This window comes from Carex rostrata, chromosome 2 (assembly GCF_964058835.1).
Source record: "Carex rostrata chromosome 2, lpCarRost1.2, whole genome shotgun sequence".
Classification (NCBI taxonomy): Eukaryota; Viridiplantae; Streptophyta; class Magnoliopsida; order Poales; family Cyperaceae; genus Carex; species Carex rostrata.
Genome location: NC_135919.1, coordinates 5715381 through 5735357, shown reverse-complemented (window position 1 = coordinate 5735357; position 19977 = coordinate 5715381). Strand labels below are relative to the sequence as shown.

The 19977-nt window shown below is 32.7% G+C and overlaps 1 protein-coding gene and 1 long non-coding RNA gene across 4 annotated transcripts; both read left to right on the top strand.

Moving 5' to 3' along the window:
• The first annotated feature begins 12161 nt into the window (after positions 1–12161).
• Positions 12162–13871, top strand: LOC144549136 (YbaK/aminoacyl-tRNA synthetase-associated domain-containing protein). Of its 3 annotated transcripts, XM_078297874.1 has the most exons (5): positions 12162–12475; positions 12647–12724; positions 12801–12885; positions 13376–13464; positions 13555–13871. In XM_078297874.1, exons 1-5 carry the CDS (start codon positions 12191–12193, stop codon positions 13690–13692), a joined length of 675 nt encoding a protein of 224 aa, XP_078154000.1. In that variant the 5' UTR covers positions 12162–12190; the 3' UTR covers positions 13693–13871. The 3 variants fall into 3 exon arrangements, with proteins under 3 accessions (XP_078154000.1, XP_078154013.1, XP_078154008.1); XM_078297887.1 differs by lacking the exon at positions 12647–12724; XM_078297882.1 differs by lacking the exon at positions 12801–12885 and having other exon boundaries at positions 12647–12737.
• A 3942-nt stretch (positions 13872–17813) lies between these two features.
• Positions 17814–19492, top strand: LOC144549370 (uncharacterized). Its single transcript, XR_013509659.1, has 2 exons — positions 17814–18026; positions 18954–19492. It is a non-coding gene; the product is annotated as an uncharacterized LOC144549370 (long non-coding RNA).
• The last annotated feature ends 485 nt before the right edge of the window (positions 19493–19977 follow it).

Below are 19977 nucleotides of genomic sequence, written 5' to 3'. Positions count from 1 at the left end.
GCTTCGGAAATTTGACCTAAAAGAAAAGAAAGATGCAATTATCTACTAAAAGTATAAAACACTAGCTAACTAGTTCTTAATTCATCTACATTCAGTCAAAATTCTAATATCATGCCAAGGGTTTCTCGGTATATATTATGTTGTTCAGTCTGGCTAATTGCATTCATGCATGCATGCACTCTGAAGTCAGATAATTAAGTCAGGTTTCATACTTTCATGCAGGGACAAATATAAACAATGCATTACTAAGTATATACTCGAGCTACTACATAAGGGGTTAGAAAATTACGGACCTTCAATTACAGTATGTGGTAAATGAGTTTGCTAAGGCAAATGAGAAATTTACCTTATTTTGCTTTGTTTGTGACATATCATCAAGACAACAACGGACTAAAGCCATGGTTCCTGAAAATTAATTCTGCTGTTGTCAGAAATATATATACACATATACACAAAGATGGATCGGCTTATGGGCATGGATGCCTTAATTAATGTATACATGTATAATAGAATGTTCGAGACAAGACTTGTTGAAAAAAAAAATGTGATAACAAAAAGGACAGAAGTTGAGGAAAACAGAAAAGAAAGTGAAAGTTCAAAGTACTTTGGTTTCAATGAACCAGAGGTATTTCCCCCACCATTAAAAAAAAATAAAGAGACAGAGACTGAAAGTTTAGGGTACTAATCGACTGAAATAATCATCTGAATATTATTATTTGATCATTTTGTATGATACAATGATAATTGATGGCATCAATATCAAATTTCCAGATAACTTTGGAATTTTTTTTATAATTTCATTTCTCTAATTAAAGAGAAAACAGATGGAGCATTAATTGTGTTATATATGGAGTGTGTGAATTCTGCTGGGTCCTGTATATAAGTATATATAATTAATGAAGATCAAAACCTTGATTCTTTTCTGATACCCTGCATGGTGACTTGTGCTGCAATACTGCAACAGTTTTTGATCTCTGATAAGAAGTTGGTCTGATTGATTTTCTGATATTATCTTCCATCTTATGATTCTTGTAACTTCTTGATTTCCCAGTCATTGCTGTGCTTTGATGAACCTTTCCTAAAATAGCCTCCAGAGTTGGGCTTGAAGGATTCTTCAGCTTTATCACATCCTAAACAAGTGTGAGGAACTATATATGCAATTGAAAATTGGAAATCTTGCATGCAATGCAGCAAAAGTTAGTACAAACAGAAAAAACTGCATGCATTTACAAACATGAACCTAGCAAATTTCCGCTAACTTTAGAGAGGCACAAGAGCTTTAGGATGAAATAATTTGTGCATTAGTTAGGAGTGCTTTTATGTTATTTAGGGGTACAAAATTTAACCTTACAAATTTGCAGCAATAAAAGTAGTAGTTTGAACTTACCTTCCTTGAGTGAGATAATGATGTATGCAAACGACGCCCTTCGCAAAAGCAAGTAGCAAGAGACAGATAAAGGAGAATGATAATAAAAAGAGATGACATGGTGGAATACATTGTAGTTCTTATTTAGTTAATTGCTTCTTTTTAAAAATTAAGTAAGACCAACGATCGATTTGTATTGCATTAGCTGCAAATAAAGAGATAATAATGGAGGAGGAGAGTACTGTGAGAGGTAGCAAGTCTTTTAGTTCTCTAAATTAAGACCCTTTCCAATTGAAGGTGATAAGGAAAGGGGATTTCTTGCGGTTGTGTTATATATATATGGATATTTAAAATTTTAAGAAAGTAATAGGTAGGAGAAGATATATCTAAAGATACTTCTGAGAAGCATTTTGTAGCCTTTATTGTGTCTTAAGTTGTATTCTGGACAAGTTGGAATTTGTGTTGAGGCGGCATTTCCTTAATTTATTTTGAAATTTGTAATGACCTGCTTTATATGTTTTGATAACTTGACTACAAAGTTATTCAACTCAAATACTAAATTAAATGAGGTTTTTAAAATATTATAGTTGTAATTAATATATTATTGAAGTAAATGATACCCCGTTAGGAGTGTATTGAAATTTTCACAACTTTGATTAATATCTTAATGGTAACAATATAAATTATAAATATATAGAATAGAGCACATACGAAAAAACAAAAATTCATGTTAAATAACATATATAAACTTTTTGAATATATTGTGCGCCTAATACTATACAACCATAATAAAAGACAATTGGCAGCTATTAAATTAAATGACTATTAGATTAAAATATATTGTTTCGAGAGAGATGCAAGAGATTGAGGAAGACAAAAGCAATGTCTCAACAAAAATGAACTTCATGCACGCGTAACAATGAAATTAAAAACGCCAAAAAGGCATAATAAATGAAGAAGAAACAGCACTGTCTATATAATAAAATAAAGAGCAAACCCCAAGGACTAGGGATGCAAAATCCCTTCAACCACGCATAATTGTCCGATCTTTGTACAATGCACAACCACATGCATCAATGAATTAATGCATCTGTGATTATACAACGCATTTACATCAATATTCATGCGATAAACCAGTGGCTCTCATGTGACTCATTGGACTCTTCTAAGTAATGGAGTACGTTACATGGTACATGCATGGTAACAGGAGGATAACAGGATCGGCCGGCCTAAGGAAAGAAGACACAATTGGGACTGCCTGAGTGGCGGGGCTCTGGGCGCTATGGCGGGAAGAACGGAACCGTCCATTTTTTAGCGACAAATACAAAACAGAGGCTATATTTGTATAAGAAACAGAGATGGAAACGAGACGATGGTGTGCACTTTGTTAATTTCCTAGCTAGTACAAGAGTTTTCTTCAAAAACTTTGGATGTAAAAATAATGAGGAGGATTCAAATGCCTCCATTTTTTGTGCCTCCATTATGCCTTTATTTTTAAAAAATTAAATTATAAATGTCACCACACCTCGCCAGGCTAGGAATTGCGACAAGAGAGGCACCCATGCATCCATCCTTCGTCCCATCAACCTACATCGTAACAAAAATAACAAACAGAAACAATACAAAGTCAGCTACAAAGGTCAGTAATTGGTTATTTAACGACGCACTTCTCTATAACTTGCTTAATTAAACAACTATTCAAACAAACTGGATTAATCCACACAAATTAATATCAAATTAGGAATACATATTTAACCAGTGATAGCACCTGAGTCTGAGTTATCCATAAAACAAGTCACATAATATCCATATCATTTTATTTCACACAATCATATCATTGCTCAAATTCTCATAACACACAATCATATCATTTCACAAATCAAATTCAAACCTCATACCTGCTATCCCGTTAAATATGCATCATAATCTAATACCCAATTCAAAATCCAATTCAATCAAACAAAAAGAAAACACATATTATAGAGAAGTCCGGTTATCTAATAGCGATCAATCCAGAATCCAATTGGAACTGCTATGGTTTTTCGGAATCAACACGACGTAGTCTGAATTCCAATCAGACATGACTTGAAATCAATTTTTTTTTTATAAAAATATTTCTAATTTTTTCTCTCTTATCTTTCACCCTCTGTATCCTATTATTTTTCTTAAGATTTCATTGGAATGTTAGTAAAAAAAAAAAAGAGATTAACTCTATTTAAGAAAAAAGAATTTTACCAAATGAAAGTCAGCTAGAAGGAACAAAGGAACAGATGGTTTCATGCATGGGGCCCACATGACCAACATACGACACTTCTCTCTATTTTGTTTAAGAGAAGAAGGAATTTTTATATTTTAGTCCTTCAAATCTTTAATTTACACATTTTATAAATAAACCTTTAAATTTTCATATTTATAAATAATTACAAAAATAAATTCATAAAATTTGTAAAAAAATACGGGATGTTACAAATTTCCTTCCCCCCACCCCTTTTAAAAGAATTTTGTCCTCAAAATTCAAACGGATTATATTCAAATCGAACGGAACATAATAGATGATAATCAAATGAAATTTAACAGATCTAAAAGAAAAATATTAAACTTGAGTTTATTTAACTTACATAATTTTGATACATTTAGCTATGCTTAAACCCAATGATAATATATAATCTCATCAAATAAATACATCTAATATTACTTCAATGGTATCCCAAAATAATCGGATCATATAAATCAAATTGATTTTTCCTACAAAATTCATAATTGATATGACCAGATCGATTTTCAAATGGATCAAAAAGTCAACACTTCAAGAATAATTCTTTAAAAAGGTCAAATTTAAATTTTAGATTAGTAGGGGGTTAAAACATATTGGGATAAGATAGTTGTCGAAATGATTTTAGATGAATCAAATTTAGATGGAAACCGATAACAAACAAAATAAGGATTCAAATACAGTCTGAGGAACAAATGCTCTGATACCAAAATTGTCACGACCCTGTCGTCAGGCCAGGAATCGCGGCAAGAGAGACACCCATGCATCCATCTTTCGTCCCGTCAACCTATGTCACAACAAAAATAACAAATAGAAACAATACAGAGTCAGCTACAAAACTCAATAACTAATTATTTAATGACGCGTTTCTCTATAACTGACTTAATTAAATAACCATTCAAACAAATTAGATTAATCCACACAAATTAATATCAAATTAGGAATACATATTTAACCAGCGATAACACCTGGATCTCAGTTATCCGTAAAATAAGTCACACAATATCCATATCATTTCATTTCACGCAATCATATCATTGCTCAAATTCTCAGAACACACAATCATATCATCTCACAAATCAAATTCAAACCTCAGACCCGCTATCCCGTTAAATATGCATCATAATCCAATACCCAATTCAAAAACTGATGAACCATAATTTGACTCATTATTTGACACATAGTTGACCCCAAAATTTACCTTAATTATCATGTTTTGTTGCATTTTATTTATCATTTCGTTTAATTTTAATTAATGTTAGTTAAGACACAAGATACTGCGCAAGTTGTTAATTATTGCAGAATAGGAGCATGAAACTGCGTGATTCGTATGTGCACAGAAGATCGAAAATGTCAAGCCGAATGGAGAAACAAATCAATGAAAATCTTACAAGGAAAGAATTGGAGAGTAATCGGCATGGCATCAATCATTTGGACCTTTGTTTGGATTCCTACTTATTTTAGCTGCCAATTAATGCATTTGATTCAGCTAATTTTATTTGGCTAATTGGATGGCTGGCTGGCGCATAGCAGCACATTTAATTATTTTCTTACCAAAAATTTGGATTTAGCTTAAGGGATATATACTCGTCTCTGGACAAAAATGAGGGATCTCAACTTTAGCATTATTTTATTTGACACTTTGAATTTGATTGGGACACTTTGAATAATTGAGATAATTCGGCCAGAGGCAAAATTGAAGAATGAGAGTTCGGCCAGAGGCAACTTGAAGAAAGCTAGAGCCGTGTTTGATTTAAGGGAGCCTTTATTATTCTTCTTTCTTTTATTTTTTCTGATTTTAATTAAATCAAATATAACTTGTGCAGCCGTGCTTGTATCGAAAGTATGCTTAGCTAAATATTTTATCTAGGAATATGGGAGTAGCTTGATACTTTTGTTATGTTAATTTAGTTGTTTGAATTTTATTTGTGGTTATGATGTTGATTTGTTTATGAATGCTTGAATGGTTTGTTTTGTTATTTCTTATTTTATTAAGGGATCCGCTAATAATAAATTGAGACCGAAAGAAGAAATTTATATTAGAAGTATTTTTTAAAATAGTGATAGTTATGCAAACAATATTAGGTAAATTTGGTGATGGACCGAAAGGAGAAATTGGATTACTAGAACAACACAAACAAACTTAAGTACTTTGAGCTACGAAAGTAGTCCAAAGGGCTTTTGGGAAAAACATGGGTTATCAAATAGTTTAATGGATTTAGATTAAAACTGGTAAGCCACGAACGTAGGAGACCTATTTAATCTAGATACGGTGCGAAGCCGCAAAGTGGATAAACATCTACCTTAGAATAACACTGTTAGTTTGTAATAATCTAGAAGTCAATAATACGATAAATTATCATAAAACTTTGTTCATGAATTGAATGTTTATTTATATATCATTTTGTTGCCTTGAGTATTACTGAATTTATGGATCATTTCGAGTTCATGACTGAAATTGTGAAACTCCATCATATAGATGATATATACTCTTAAAAAGTCACTGACCAAGGTCATTAGCAGGAACACTAATTACCGCGATAAGGTTAGTATGTGGATTAAAAGATGGTTAAGTTTTACAAACCACCTGACACGAGATGTCATTTTAATCACATAGATACATGTTCTAGGAACATGGTATTTGACAGACCCCGAATGAAACATTAAATAGAATTGTGTTCGTGTCATTTATGTTTTCATTCAGTGTCAGGTTCTACAGTATGAGGTATTTATCATTCCCACTGAGAAATATGTATGTGTAATTGTTATCTAACGCTGTCCGTAAAAAGCAGTCATAACGGTAGCTTTTATATATGTATAGCTTAGCTGAGGAAGTGATAGTTTACCAAGAATACTATTTGTCCCTCGTATTTTATACGAGCTATAGCATCACTGGGCCCCTTGATAGAGTAAGATTATCTGCTAGCGGTATAATTATAAGAGTAATTATATTTGATAATCTGCTCAAGATCAAGAAAAGATTCAGTTAGCAAGGATGACACACATCTACCTTGAAACTAATCTGATAGCTATGAGGCAGAAGAACAGACATAAGTAAATAGTTTACTGGATCCTGATATTGTACAGTACAGCATCATCTGTGTAATTGGATGGTCATGATGTATACTGCCAGATATCGCTCATGATTATAGAAGTTAAAACAGTTTTAACTCTATTTACCAACATAACACAGATCCTATTGAGTCACACCATATAGGAGTTAATCGGAGAATCTTATTTTGATTGATTATAAATTGGTTATGATCAATAGTAAGATGGTTATAATTAATTATATGTGTTATAATTAAATTATAAATGTCATATAAGATGACAAGCAGAAACAAAGGTTAATTTATAAACGTACACGTTACGTTGTATAAAAGTTACCGAACAACAACCGAAAAGAAATATAATTGTACATGACAATTATATATATATTTGATTTGGATTTTAATTGTTAATTATGGATTTGAATTATGGGTTTAAAGCCCAAAAATAATCAAAGCCTTGATTAAAATTAAAAGCCCAAAGTCAAAGCCCAATTTATAAAGCCTTTTACTAATCATGACACACCACCTTCCACACTCTTCTACATGCTTCTACACCCTAAGGTATCATGCAAGGTGGCATGGAATGAAAGGTGGCATGAAAGGTGGCATGGCATTTTGGTAAATAGGCCGAACTTGAGGGGTATTTTGGTCATTGACGAACCTCCTCAAATGCCTATAAATAGAGGGGTGAGATGAAAGAGAAAAATTACTAATTCACGTGTTATCAGATTGTCTGATCAGTTCGTTAATTATATTTTCTCTCTTTCTCGGTTTACGGTTTGTTGTTTAATATTCACAAGATTGGTGAATAGTGTTTCTGCAGAAAACTGCGGTTTACGGTATTTCTGGCAAAAGAAATAAACCGCTCTCTGGTTAGTCCTGGTGGATAACCGATAGAGGCATCAGACGTCTGATGCTCCGAGGAGAATCATTCCCGTGATGTAGCTCTACTCGCTTGGTCTGCATTCCAACTGTGATTTGGAAACAAGGTATAAATATGTTATATTAATCTATTTAATTGGTAAGTAGATTACAGTTTTAGAAATCAATCATGGAGTAGATCTGTAAAAATGATTAAATTGGGTTTTGATGTCAAAGGAATACTGAAGGTGTACCGCCTTGGAAAGTTTCCTAACATACCCCGTTTAATCCTGAGCTTAAGTTGGCCGTAGAAATTTTTGTTCTACGGTCATTCCGCAGCTTAAGCCTAAACGGGTTTTGGTTACCCCGAAACCCAACAAACACCCCCTCAACAATTACAATCCAAATATTAGAAAAACAAGAGTGAGTATATGGTACTATGCATATTACGATTTGGCACCGTGCTACGGCTCTATATTCGAGTTTTCAAATCCTAACGGTCGATCCGAACTGTTCATCTTGTTCTCCATATTAATATGTGTTTGGAGACCAAATTTTACATTTTTTGAAATTTTTTTACTATTTTTTTAGATTTATTGAAAATCACTGTTTTTGGATGGTCCAGAATTTTCAGATCAAGTGATTTTCTAAATATCTAAAACAATAGTAAGAAAATTTCAAAAAATGTAAAATTTGGTCTCCAAACACATATTAATATGGAGAACAAGATGATCGGTTCGGATCGACCGTTAGGATTTGAAAACTCAAATATAGAGCCGTAGCACGGTAACAACCTGTGATATGCATAGTACCATAGACTCACCCAAAAAATAATTAGAAATACATAATTAAAAGTATCATAGTGAAATCATAACCCTAGATATTCATTTCTTCTGATTTCTCTCATCATTTACTGTTTCTGGAATTCAATATGCATTCTGTTAATTTAAGTTGCATTCAGATAATTCGTCATGCATTCTGTCTGGAATTCAAGCTACATTAGTTTATAATTCATCCTGCATTTTTAGAATTCAGTTCATAAAAATTCACTCAATATTTGATTGTCTAGATTATTGAAAACCGGTAAACCAGTACTTACAATACCTCTCTATGGTTCGATACCCAAATTACTAAACGATAAGGTCATGCGCTTGTGATCGAATTGTATTAGGATTAGGAATTAAATTGTTAAGATATCAAAATTACATCAAAAACCAATTCAACCAAACAAAAAGAAAACACAGATTATAGAGAAGTCTGGTTACCTAATAGCGATCAATTCAAAATTCAAATGCATCATAATTCAATACCCAATTCAAAATTCAATTCAACCAAACAAAAAGAAAGCACAGATTATAGTGAAGTTCGGTTACCTAATAGCGATCAATTCAGAATCCAAATCGAACTGCAACAACTATTCAGAACCACCGCGACGTAGTCAGAATTCCAATCGAACAAACAATTTAATAATTTTTTTTTATCAAAATATATCTCTTTCTCTTTCTTTATTATTTTTCTCTCTTTTTCTTCTGTTTTACACTTTGATTTTAAGTAATCATATTTTTCCTAATCAAATAAAGAGATATAAATATGCTTTTATGGGGTTTTAACGGTGGTAAAAAAGATGGCAAGACATACATAAGCCACGTGGCCATAGTGTGTCATGTTATCAAATTTTAATTTTTATACTTTAAACCCTAAGCTTTATAAATATTATAGAGTAGAACTAGGGTGCTCTTAAGCTCACCAAAGTTTTGGTGAGCTTAACTCTAAAACTCATCAAATCAATTTCAAATGACGAATCCGAACCGTTGAAACCCGCCTACCTTACGTGTGATGCATCTACATGTGAAATTTTTAAATATTCGAATTAATTTAGTATAAAGTCAAGCGGTCAAAATTAGAAGGTTAATAAATTAATTTTAGTGCATTCATTTTTTGAACGTTTTTTGACCGGTTGACTTTATACTAAATTAATTCTAATGTTTAAAAATTTCACATGTAGATGCATCACACGTAAGGTAGGCGGGTTTCAACGGTTCGAATTCGTCATTTGAAATCGATTTAATGAGTTTTAGAGTTAGGCTTACCAAAACTTTGGTGAGCTTAAGAGCACCCTAGTTTTACTCAATATTATATATATAAAGATCCAAAAATAATTTTCAGAAAAAAAAAATATATTATATTTATCTGATGTTACAATTCTCCTTCCCTTTAAAAGAATTTTGTCTGTAAAATTCAAATGGATGATATTCAAATTAGACGGAACATAACAAATGATAATCAAATTGTAATTATCAAATATATATCAATAAGGGGAGATTAGAAAATTGAACCAATAATTAACTGGACATTAAATTCATTTAACTTTAAATACAATAATTACATAATGTACTATCAGATATATAAACCGAATAATAATGAAATGATAGCTAGATTTGAGGAAATTGATAATGAATCATAATTTCAATTTGAGATATATAAACCGAATAATAATCAAATGATAGATTTGACGAAATTGATAATGAATCATAATTTCAATTTGGGATTAACAAATATGCGTTAGACACATGTCAAACTAATTTGATATAAATTATATTCAATTCAGACAAAGCACAGATAACAAACGAAATGGACTCGAACACAGTCTGAGGAACGAATGCTTTGATACCAAAATTATCACGACCCCGCCGCCAGGTCAGGAACCGCGACAAGAGAGACACCTATACATCCATCTTTCGTCCCGGCCGTCAACTTACGTTGCAACAAAAATAACAAATAGAAACAATACAGAGTCAGCTACAAATTAAGCTCAGTAACCGGTTATTTAACGATGCTCTTCTCTATAACTTGCTTAATTAAACAACCATTCAAACAAAATGGATTAATCCACACAAATTAATATCAAATTAGGAAGACATATTTAACCTGCGATAGCACCTGGGTCTGGATTATCTGTAAAACAAGTCACACAATATTCATATCATTTCATTTCACACAATCATATCATTGCTCAAATTCTCATAACACACAATCATATCATTTCACAAATCAAATTCGAATCTCAGACCCGCTATCCCGTTAAATATGCATCATAATCCAATACCCAGTTCAAAATCCAATTCAATCAAACAAAAAGAAAACACAGATTATTAGAGGCGCTACTTTTACCTGATTACCCGGATTCGATCCGGAACCAACTTGATCCGACCCGGAACCGACCTGGATCCGATTAATTTGGATAGGGTATGGTTTAAAAAATATAACCGGTTAAATTATGGGTATGGTTACAAAATTAATAATTTAATATCCAACTCGGATCCGAATCAGAACCGATATTGTAATGGGTAGGATATGGGTTTCATTTAACCGAACACAACCCAATACTCGTATAAATATCCGATAAAACATATATTAATAATTATTAATATATAAAAATTTAACTTTGCATATTAATGTTTGCATAAGCCGTGGTGAGCCCAGTACTTTTTTAATGTGAGAAAATATAATGCAGTCACATATTTGCTATGTTGATACACATAGATGGATGCCAAATTTATTCCTTCCATAACAGCCGCATTAATTTTTTAAATAAAATTTATTACTATGAATACATCCTTCAATATTTGCCTTGATATCCTCTGCATAATAATGGAAATTTATTGCTCTCATTGATATGTCTTTTCTACAAATTATTAGTATTCCATTCATAATTTTTTTGAACCATAGAAAAAAAAATCGTCATCTCTAATATTTACTTTTTGAAAATTATATATCTTCTTCAATATTTTTTATTTTCAAAAGTTATTTTCTCTCCATCCTCCTAATTTTTTTGTGACATATACCTGCTCTGGATCCGAAACCGCTCTGTATCCGAACCGGACCCGATAATCTACAAACAAGTTATGGGTATCTATATACCCGGAACGGAAAAACTGGACCTGAAATATCGACGGGTAGATAGGTATCCGAATCCGGATCCGACCTGAATTGAAATAGATAAGTGTATGGATCGAAATTCAGACCCTAATACTTTTAGAGTATGGGTCCAAATATAATGGTATCCGGACCCGACCCGACCCGATAGCACCTCTACAGATTATAGAGAAGTCCAGTTACCTGATAGCAATCAATCCAGAATCCAAATCTAACTACTACAATTTTTCAGAACCAACACGACATAGTCTGAGTTCCAATCGGACATGACTCGAAATCAAATTTTTTTCATAAAAATATCTCTATTTTTTTCTCTCTTATCTTTCACACTCTGTATCTTATTATTTTTCTTATGATTTCATTGGAATGTTAGTAAAAAGGAGAAATTAATATTTAAGAATTTTACCAAATAAAAGTCGGCTAGAAGGAACAAAGAAACAGATGGTTTCATGCATGGGGCCCACATGGCCAACATATGACACCTCTCTCTATTTTGTTTAAAAGAATAAGATGGAATTTTTGTATTTTAATCCTTCAAATCTTTAATTTACACATTTTATAAATAAACCTTTAAATTTTGATATTTATAAACAAGTACAAAAATAAATTCATAAAGAAATTAAAAAAATACGGGATGTTACAATAACTGTCAAAATATAGCATGAAAAGAGAATCATCGATCTATCCGTTTAGAGTTGTGAAACCATGGCGGCGCTGGCTGATTTGGAAGCGAAACAAAGTCAAATCCTGGATCGCATCGCTCAACTGGAGTCGCGCCTCACATCGGCCTCCCTCTCATCCTCGGATGGAAGCGGAGAGACCACCGCTGAATCTACGGAGACGCGTCTCTCCGTCATCCTCCTCGCCAGAGGCGTAAGCGACTTCGCTTGGAAGCGCGTCCCCTCCGATTACTACGATCAAAGCCTTGAATATCGGCGACAGATACTCGCTGCCTCCCGTATTGAACAGCTGTGCAAGACCATTGTCATGGTACTGCATTTCTTATCGTAAATATTTAATTGTCAAACACCTAAGCTACATTGTTCTGTCGTAAATATAATATTTGGGGCTCTTTTGTTAATAGATCACAATTTGCTGTTTCATGCCCTATCTCTAATTGGAATTAACATGTATTGCACTGTTAATTGGATTTCCTTTTAGGTCAATACCCAAGCTCCTGAAGAAATTACAGATTGCAGCAACCCCAAAAATTCGAAATACTATGTTGTTGTGGTTCAGGTAAATAATAAATGTATTTATTATAGTTTTTTTTTGTTATGAATTTTCTCATGTGTTGCCTTGTGATTTTGTACAGTATATGGCAAGGCTTAATGCAGAAAGTATCAAGAATTTCCTTTATGCATTAAATGACAAGAAAGTGCCGAAAAAGCGATTCAATAGTGAGTCCCACATCATCGCTTCAATACATCTACATAAGATTGATTGGGGAATAACTTATGCATAATCAGTACTGACTACTGAGAAGTGTAATATACCGATTAAGTACCAGTATGGTACAGCTGGTGCAAAATCTTGCGTACCAGATGCCACCTTGCGCCAAAGTTAAACCCTGGAGGTCCACTACTGGTTTATCACTGACATGTCCCTGTATTATTGCCAATCTAATTATTATGCAATTGTACCATCCCATAAACATACAGATTTCCTTACTGTTTTAATTATATTGTTATAATTAGTTTAGACTACCAGATTTAGCCAAATGTCAACTCATTAAGTAAAAAATAAATAAATAAATAAATAAATGCACATTTGTGAGAAATTAAGAAGTATAATACACTCTGACCAAGTTTAGAAGTTTAATTAGCTAAAATGAGTTAAACTTAAAGGTCATCTAATTTAATATGTGCATTCTACATTGCATGATTTCAGTGAGACTAGCACCAGAAGATGAATCACTCAAACTCACTGGGTTCATACACAATGCAGTCACTTGCATCGGAATGCGGACAGACATTCCGGTAATTTGACTTTTGCTCTCTCTTATTTTTCCTTTCTACGTTGCAGTGGTGGAACCACTAAGTTTAATATGTTAATAAATTTCTGTTCAGGTGATCATAGATGAAGCAATAACAAAGTTAGAAGAAGATTATTTTTGGTTGGGAGGCGGAGATGTTGACTTGAAACTTGGCATGAAAACTTCACAATTTCTAACTGCTTTCAGGCCATTTGTCGTTAAATGTAGTTAATTAAACGAGATCACACCTCCCTGGTGTGGTTATCATGATCATTTCAATTTCACATTGGAAATTGGAAATTGGAAATTGGAAATTGCTTAACCCAATAACAATATCCATGTGGCTTTAAATATTTTGATATTGGATCGAGGTTGGTATGTCTGTCTTTTTTAGTGCAAGATTTTGTTCTTTCCAATTCCTCTATTTTCAATGTTTCTTTGTTCCACTTCCGGTAAAAATAAAATATATATAAATGAAAATAATAAATTTGGTTGTGTTATTGTAACACCTCAAGATATCATTCATGTCTACATTTTCAAAAGAAGAACAACATCAGCAGCCTCCAAAATGTTATTATGGCATCATTTGTTTTTTGTTGGGTCATAATGTGCGTGTTTAACTTTTTTTTTTCCTTAGTTAATTAAATGCATTTGTGATTTAAGCAACATACAGTCAAAATTGAATGATATGCTCATCTCCATATACCAAGCTTTCTATTTCAAATATCATTATCCAGAGCCCTTTCTCAATTTATCTGCTCACTTTGCTTCTATATGATCTCTTACGTCCTCCCTTTACTCTATCTCTACTTCTCCATTAGATAATTCACGAGAAGAGAGAGAGAGAGGCAACGGACTTTTAGCAATGAGAGAAAAATTATGTATTGGTGCTAGCTTTGTTCATTTAATTTTGGTTTGATCCTTTTGCATTTTACATCATGTACAATTGATCCTCATTAATTTTAACAGGAGATGAGCGTCTAACAGAATTGTGAAGCATAGAAACATTTGACAAACCCAGGTGATTGAGGTGAGAATGTTTGAAGAAATCATATCTTAAAACGATCGAAATCTTTAATTGGAGCTTAATAAGAGAGAATACTTAATTTTGAATGTTTACCATCAGATATTGAGTTATTGTAACATCCTGTAATTTTTATAGATTCTTATGAACTTATTTTTGTACTTATTTATAATATTGGAAACTTAAAAGGACTAAAATGTAAAATACAAAACTTAAAAAAAAATAATAATAATAACTAACGTGGCATTTTTTTAACCATGTGGGCTCCATGCATGAATGACTCCTACTTTTAACTGACCTCTAAGTTACTTGTATTGATTTAATCTCTCCTATTGTTAACATAAATCAAAAGAAAATTGAAAAAAAATGAGATAAATGAAAGAGGAAAAAATGAGAGGAGAAAGAAAACTTAGAAAAAATATTTTCTAAATATTTTGATAAAAATATATATGATTTCGAGTCATGTCCGATTGAAATTTCGACTACGTCGCGTTGATTTTGAAAAGTCGTTGCAGTTCGGTTTGGATTCTGAATTGATTGCTATCAGGTAACTAGACTTCTCTATAATATGTTTTTTCTTTTTGTTTGGTTGAATTGGATTTTGAATTGGGTTTGGATTAGGTTTGGATTATGATGCATATTTAATAGGATAGCGGGTCTGAGGTTCGAATTTGATTTGTGAAATGATATAATTGTGTGTTCTGAGAAATTGTGAAATTATATGATTGTGTAAAATGAAATGATACAGATATTGTGTGACTTGTTTTACTAATAATCTAGACCCACATGCTATCATCGGTTAAATATGCAGGCATAATTTGATTTGAAATTGTGTGGGATTAATCCACTCTATTTGAATTGTTGTTCAAATAAGTCAATTATAGATAAGCATGTTGTTAAATAATCGATTACTGAGCTTTGTAGCTGACTCCGGATTGTTTCTGTTTGTTATTTTTGTTGCGACATAGGTTGACGGGACAATGGCTGGATGCGAGGGTGCCTCTTTTCTCGTGATCCCTGGCCCGGTGGCGGAGTCGTGACAATTTTGATATGAGAGCATTCGTTCCTCGAACTGTGTTTGGATCCTTAATTCGTTTGTTATCATTATTCCATTTGAGTTTGAATTCATTCTAAATCAGTTTGACAACTATATGTATTTATTTAAATTAATTTTAAACTTATATACTAGTTCAGAATTAAAATTTAGCTATGAAAAATATTATTCTTAAAATATAATTTGGTTATTAAACTCATATGATTTTAAAAAACATATTAAATTTAAATGGTATGATTTTATAAAAATTATTCAAATTATTTTGATTCAGGTTGATTATCTCCACTGATTGATCCGTATATGTTAAATTTTATTTGATCATTGTTTATTATGTTCGACACGAATATTATCCGTTTGAATTTTGAGGACAATTTTTTTTTACATTTTTTAAGGACACAAATATTATCCGATTGAATATGATAAATGTGCTTGGAGACCAAAATTTATATTTTTTTGAATTTTTTACTATTTATTAAGATGATTTAAAAATCGATGTTTTTATTAAAATTCTGCAACATTGAACAACAGTGTTTTTCAAACCATCTTGATAATATAAATAGTAAAAAAAATTTAAAAATGTAAAATTTGGTCACCAAGCACATTTTAATATAGTTTGAACATCTAACGATTTGGATCGACTGTTTAGACATTGAAAATTGAAAAACTGAGTCGTTTGTTCCGGAGGCTAGGAAAAAACGTTTTAAATTTAGCCATTCTGTGTGTGTGTGTGTGTGTGAGAGCCATGGAGTAAAACGCGTTTGTGCTCCATGGTACTATATTTTTATTTTGAAAATTCAAACGACCGACCCGAACCGCTCAACATGATCTCCATATTGAAATGTGCTTGGAGACCAAATTTTACATTTTTTGGAATTTTTTTACTATTTATTAAGTAATTTTGAAAATCACTGATCTGATGGTCCAGAAATTTTTACTGTTCACAGCAAAACAGCAATTTTCAAAATTGCTTAATAAATAGTAAAAAAAATTCCAAAAAATGTAAAATTTAGTCTCCAAGCACATTTCAATATAGAGATCACATCTAACGGTTCGGATCGGTCGTTTAGATTTTCAAAATGAAAATATGGCATGGAGTACAAACGCATTTTACTCCATGGCTCACCGTAGCCCATCTCTCTCTCTATATATATATAGAGAGAGAGGAGGGATCAAGTTACAACAAGTTAGAACAACTATATTAAAATCCAAACAGTCGATCCAAATCGTTCAACATGATGGATATATTAAAATGTGCTTGTAGATTAAATTATATATATATAGGAATATGCTAGCATGCTATGCATAGCATAGAGCCCCTCCAAGCAACGCCTTGGATTTCGACTTTTCAAAATCCTAACGGTCGATCCATCTTGTTCTCCATATTAATATGTGTTTGGCGACCAAATTTTACATTTTTTGGAATTTTTTTACTATTTCTTTAGATTTATTGAAAATCGTTGTTTTCAGCAAATCTGTCACTTTAGAAATTAATGTCGCCGAAACCCTAGAAATTAATGTCACCGAAACCCTAGGTGGCGCTGTCGCCGAAGGAGAGGAGACGGCCACTGTCACAGAAGGAGAGGAGATCGCCAAAACCCTAGTCACCGCCGGGTCCGTGAGATCGCCGCTGGGAGAAGGCGTCGCTGGGAGTGAAATAATCAAAGTGAGTGAGAGAGTCACTGGGAGGGAGAAGTCGGGATGCTGAAAAGAAAGGGTTCAAATTTGAAATGGAGAGTCCATTTAATTTTTTCAGCGACATTTCATAATCAGATGAGTTTGCATGAATCTTAAAGGCCATCTAATGGATGAAAATGCAAAACACAAAGGGCTGTTTGCTTTGCAAAGCACGGTGGCTGCTGATTTTACTGTTTTGTTAAACCACCGTTGGATCAACAATTTTGTAAAATACTTAATAAATAGTAAAAAAAATTCAGAAAAATATAAAATTTGGTCTCCAAGTACATATTAATATGGAGAACAAGATGAATAGTTTGGATCGGTCATTTTGATTTTGAATTTTAGATTTATGGTCCAATGCACAAATCCCTCCATGCATTGCAATGCACCATAGCCCATCTCTCTCTCTCTCTATATAGTATGGCTAATTTGCTGCTGGCAGCATTTCAGCAAACTGCTGCCACATCTAGGAGCCGTCGGATTTGCTTTCAGATTTGTGCATGATGAGGCGCTGATTTGAATTGACGGAATGAAAAAAAAAGGCTCCGTTACGTAGGGTTTTGATTTTCCTTTTTTCTCAGCATCTCTCTCCCTCGTTCCCTTTTCCTCCAGCCTCTCTGGTTCTCTTCTCGGTCCGCCAAGTTGCCTCCAGGCCAAGGTCGCTCCCATGACTCCGCCCAGTTCGAGTTCGCTCAGCTCCGCCTCTCTCTCGTTCTCTTCTCTTCCCCTTAGCTCCGCTCCCTGTGTTGTCTCTCCTCCGACTCCAGTTTATCTCTCCCCTCCGCGTTGCAAGGAATCGAAAGAGAACAATGTAAGTCTCTCTCTCTCTCCCTGTCTCTTTGTCTTCATGCTTCCGATTAGTTGAGCCCTATGTTGCATGGATACGGGTACGGGTATCGGATACGATACGGATACGGCTATTTACAAAAATCTAGGATACGATACGACAATTATATATACTGTTTTTTATTATTTTAATTATATTATTAATTCAAGTGCATCGGTTACCAACTTATACATGATCAGAAAATTACGAATCATTAAACAACCTATACATTGAAAGTACAAGCAATCAAGGTTCTACCAGCATAACCCTGAACAATTAATATGACGAAATAGTGTGTTAAATCATCATGAAATTTGAATCAGCCTCGAATTGCTTGAAATATTAATAGTGTTTATCAATTTCCAACAGCTTTGTACCAGTAAGAATTTGTAGCTTTGTACCAGTAAGAAAATATCCAAGTAAGATTAATTGAATTCCTTGCAGTCCACAATTCTACTAATTTGAAAAATAACCAAGGATGTTAATCAAAGATACATCCGTTGTATGAAAAAAATAAGAAGTCTAATTTCAAATTTGGCTTAATATTGTGCCAGAATATATTCATATATGGTTTATTTCTATTAGATTCCCTGGACGGACTCCTTTGACACAATTGCAAAGAAAAATAGCACAATTGCAAATCACAATCTTGAATTGTTGAATTGACTCTGACACAACTGCATTCTTAACATAGGTTGAGCCCAATTGCTTCTAATAGAATTAAGATATAATTCTCTCTTCTGATTTATGAAAGCATGTTGTTTTTTATGGATTATGGATATTTGAAATTCTTGCCTTAAGCATTGAACCTTTTTTTAAGAATTATTTTTTGTTGATTGTGTTTATGCAATAGCAATTTCAGATGCTCTATTTGCAGTAATTAAAGAATTATTTATGTTTATTTTTTTTTAGACAAATGGATGATATCATGTTAAGATGAAATTGATGATTTGGAGAAAAATCTAATGGATGACTTGGTATTAGAAGAAATCTGTAGCACAGTCCAACCTGAAGATAACAATTTGATGCTAGATGAAGTGCAGTGTAGAGGGCAAGAGCATGGTCCAACTTGACATTGGATTAATAATGCATGTGGTATAGTTATAAGGGTCTTTTTGGTATAGTCATAGAAATTGTACTCTTGGTAGTTATAGAAAGGGTAATTTGGGGTAGAGTCAAAGAAAGGGTTTTTTTGGGAATATTTTGTAATGTAACATTGGTGAACTTGCTGTTTATGGATTATGGATATTTGAAATTAGATTTTGATGAGTAATGTGATGTTCTTATTTTGTCCAAATTTGTATCTGTTTTTCATTAATTCCTAGTAGTATATTATTGTTTATTTTGTGTTTGTTTCTCATTGATGCGCTACTTTTCTTTTCTGATTTTGTATTTTTGCATGAATATGTTTGCTTCATGTAATTTGCAAAATAATAAAAAGGTATTCATGGTGAAGCTCTGCTTGTACCAGTGCCATAAACGGTACCAGTGCCATGTTTTTGTTTCTTAATTTTACAAGTTGTGGTGTTTTAATGTCTTTTTCTTCTTTATACCCATGTTTTTGCTGTTGTTTATTTGAGCCAAAAAGGTATGAAAATCACACATATAAGTGTTTATCCTAATGCTCAATTCTATAATTAAGATATCTAAACACCATTTCCATCTCCATGGTATACATCAAAACATTACAAAACAAAAGACTATATTCCAGTAAAATACTCTCTAAATTTACAAGGTCAACATTTCAGGATTGATGAGAACAAAGTCATTATAATAGCACTTGTTAACACAACAAATCAAATTTTACAAAATTCAGCGGATGAAAAACAATGGAATACAAAAATGAAGAAATTTTAGCAACTCCTCGTTCTCTTTTAGAATGACACCAACTCGAGACTAATCTCCACATTACCTGCACATTGAAAAACAAATCATA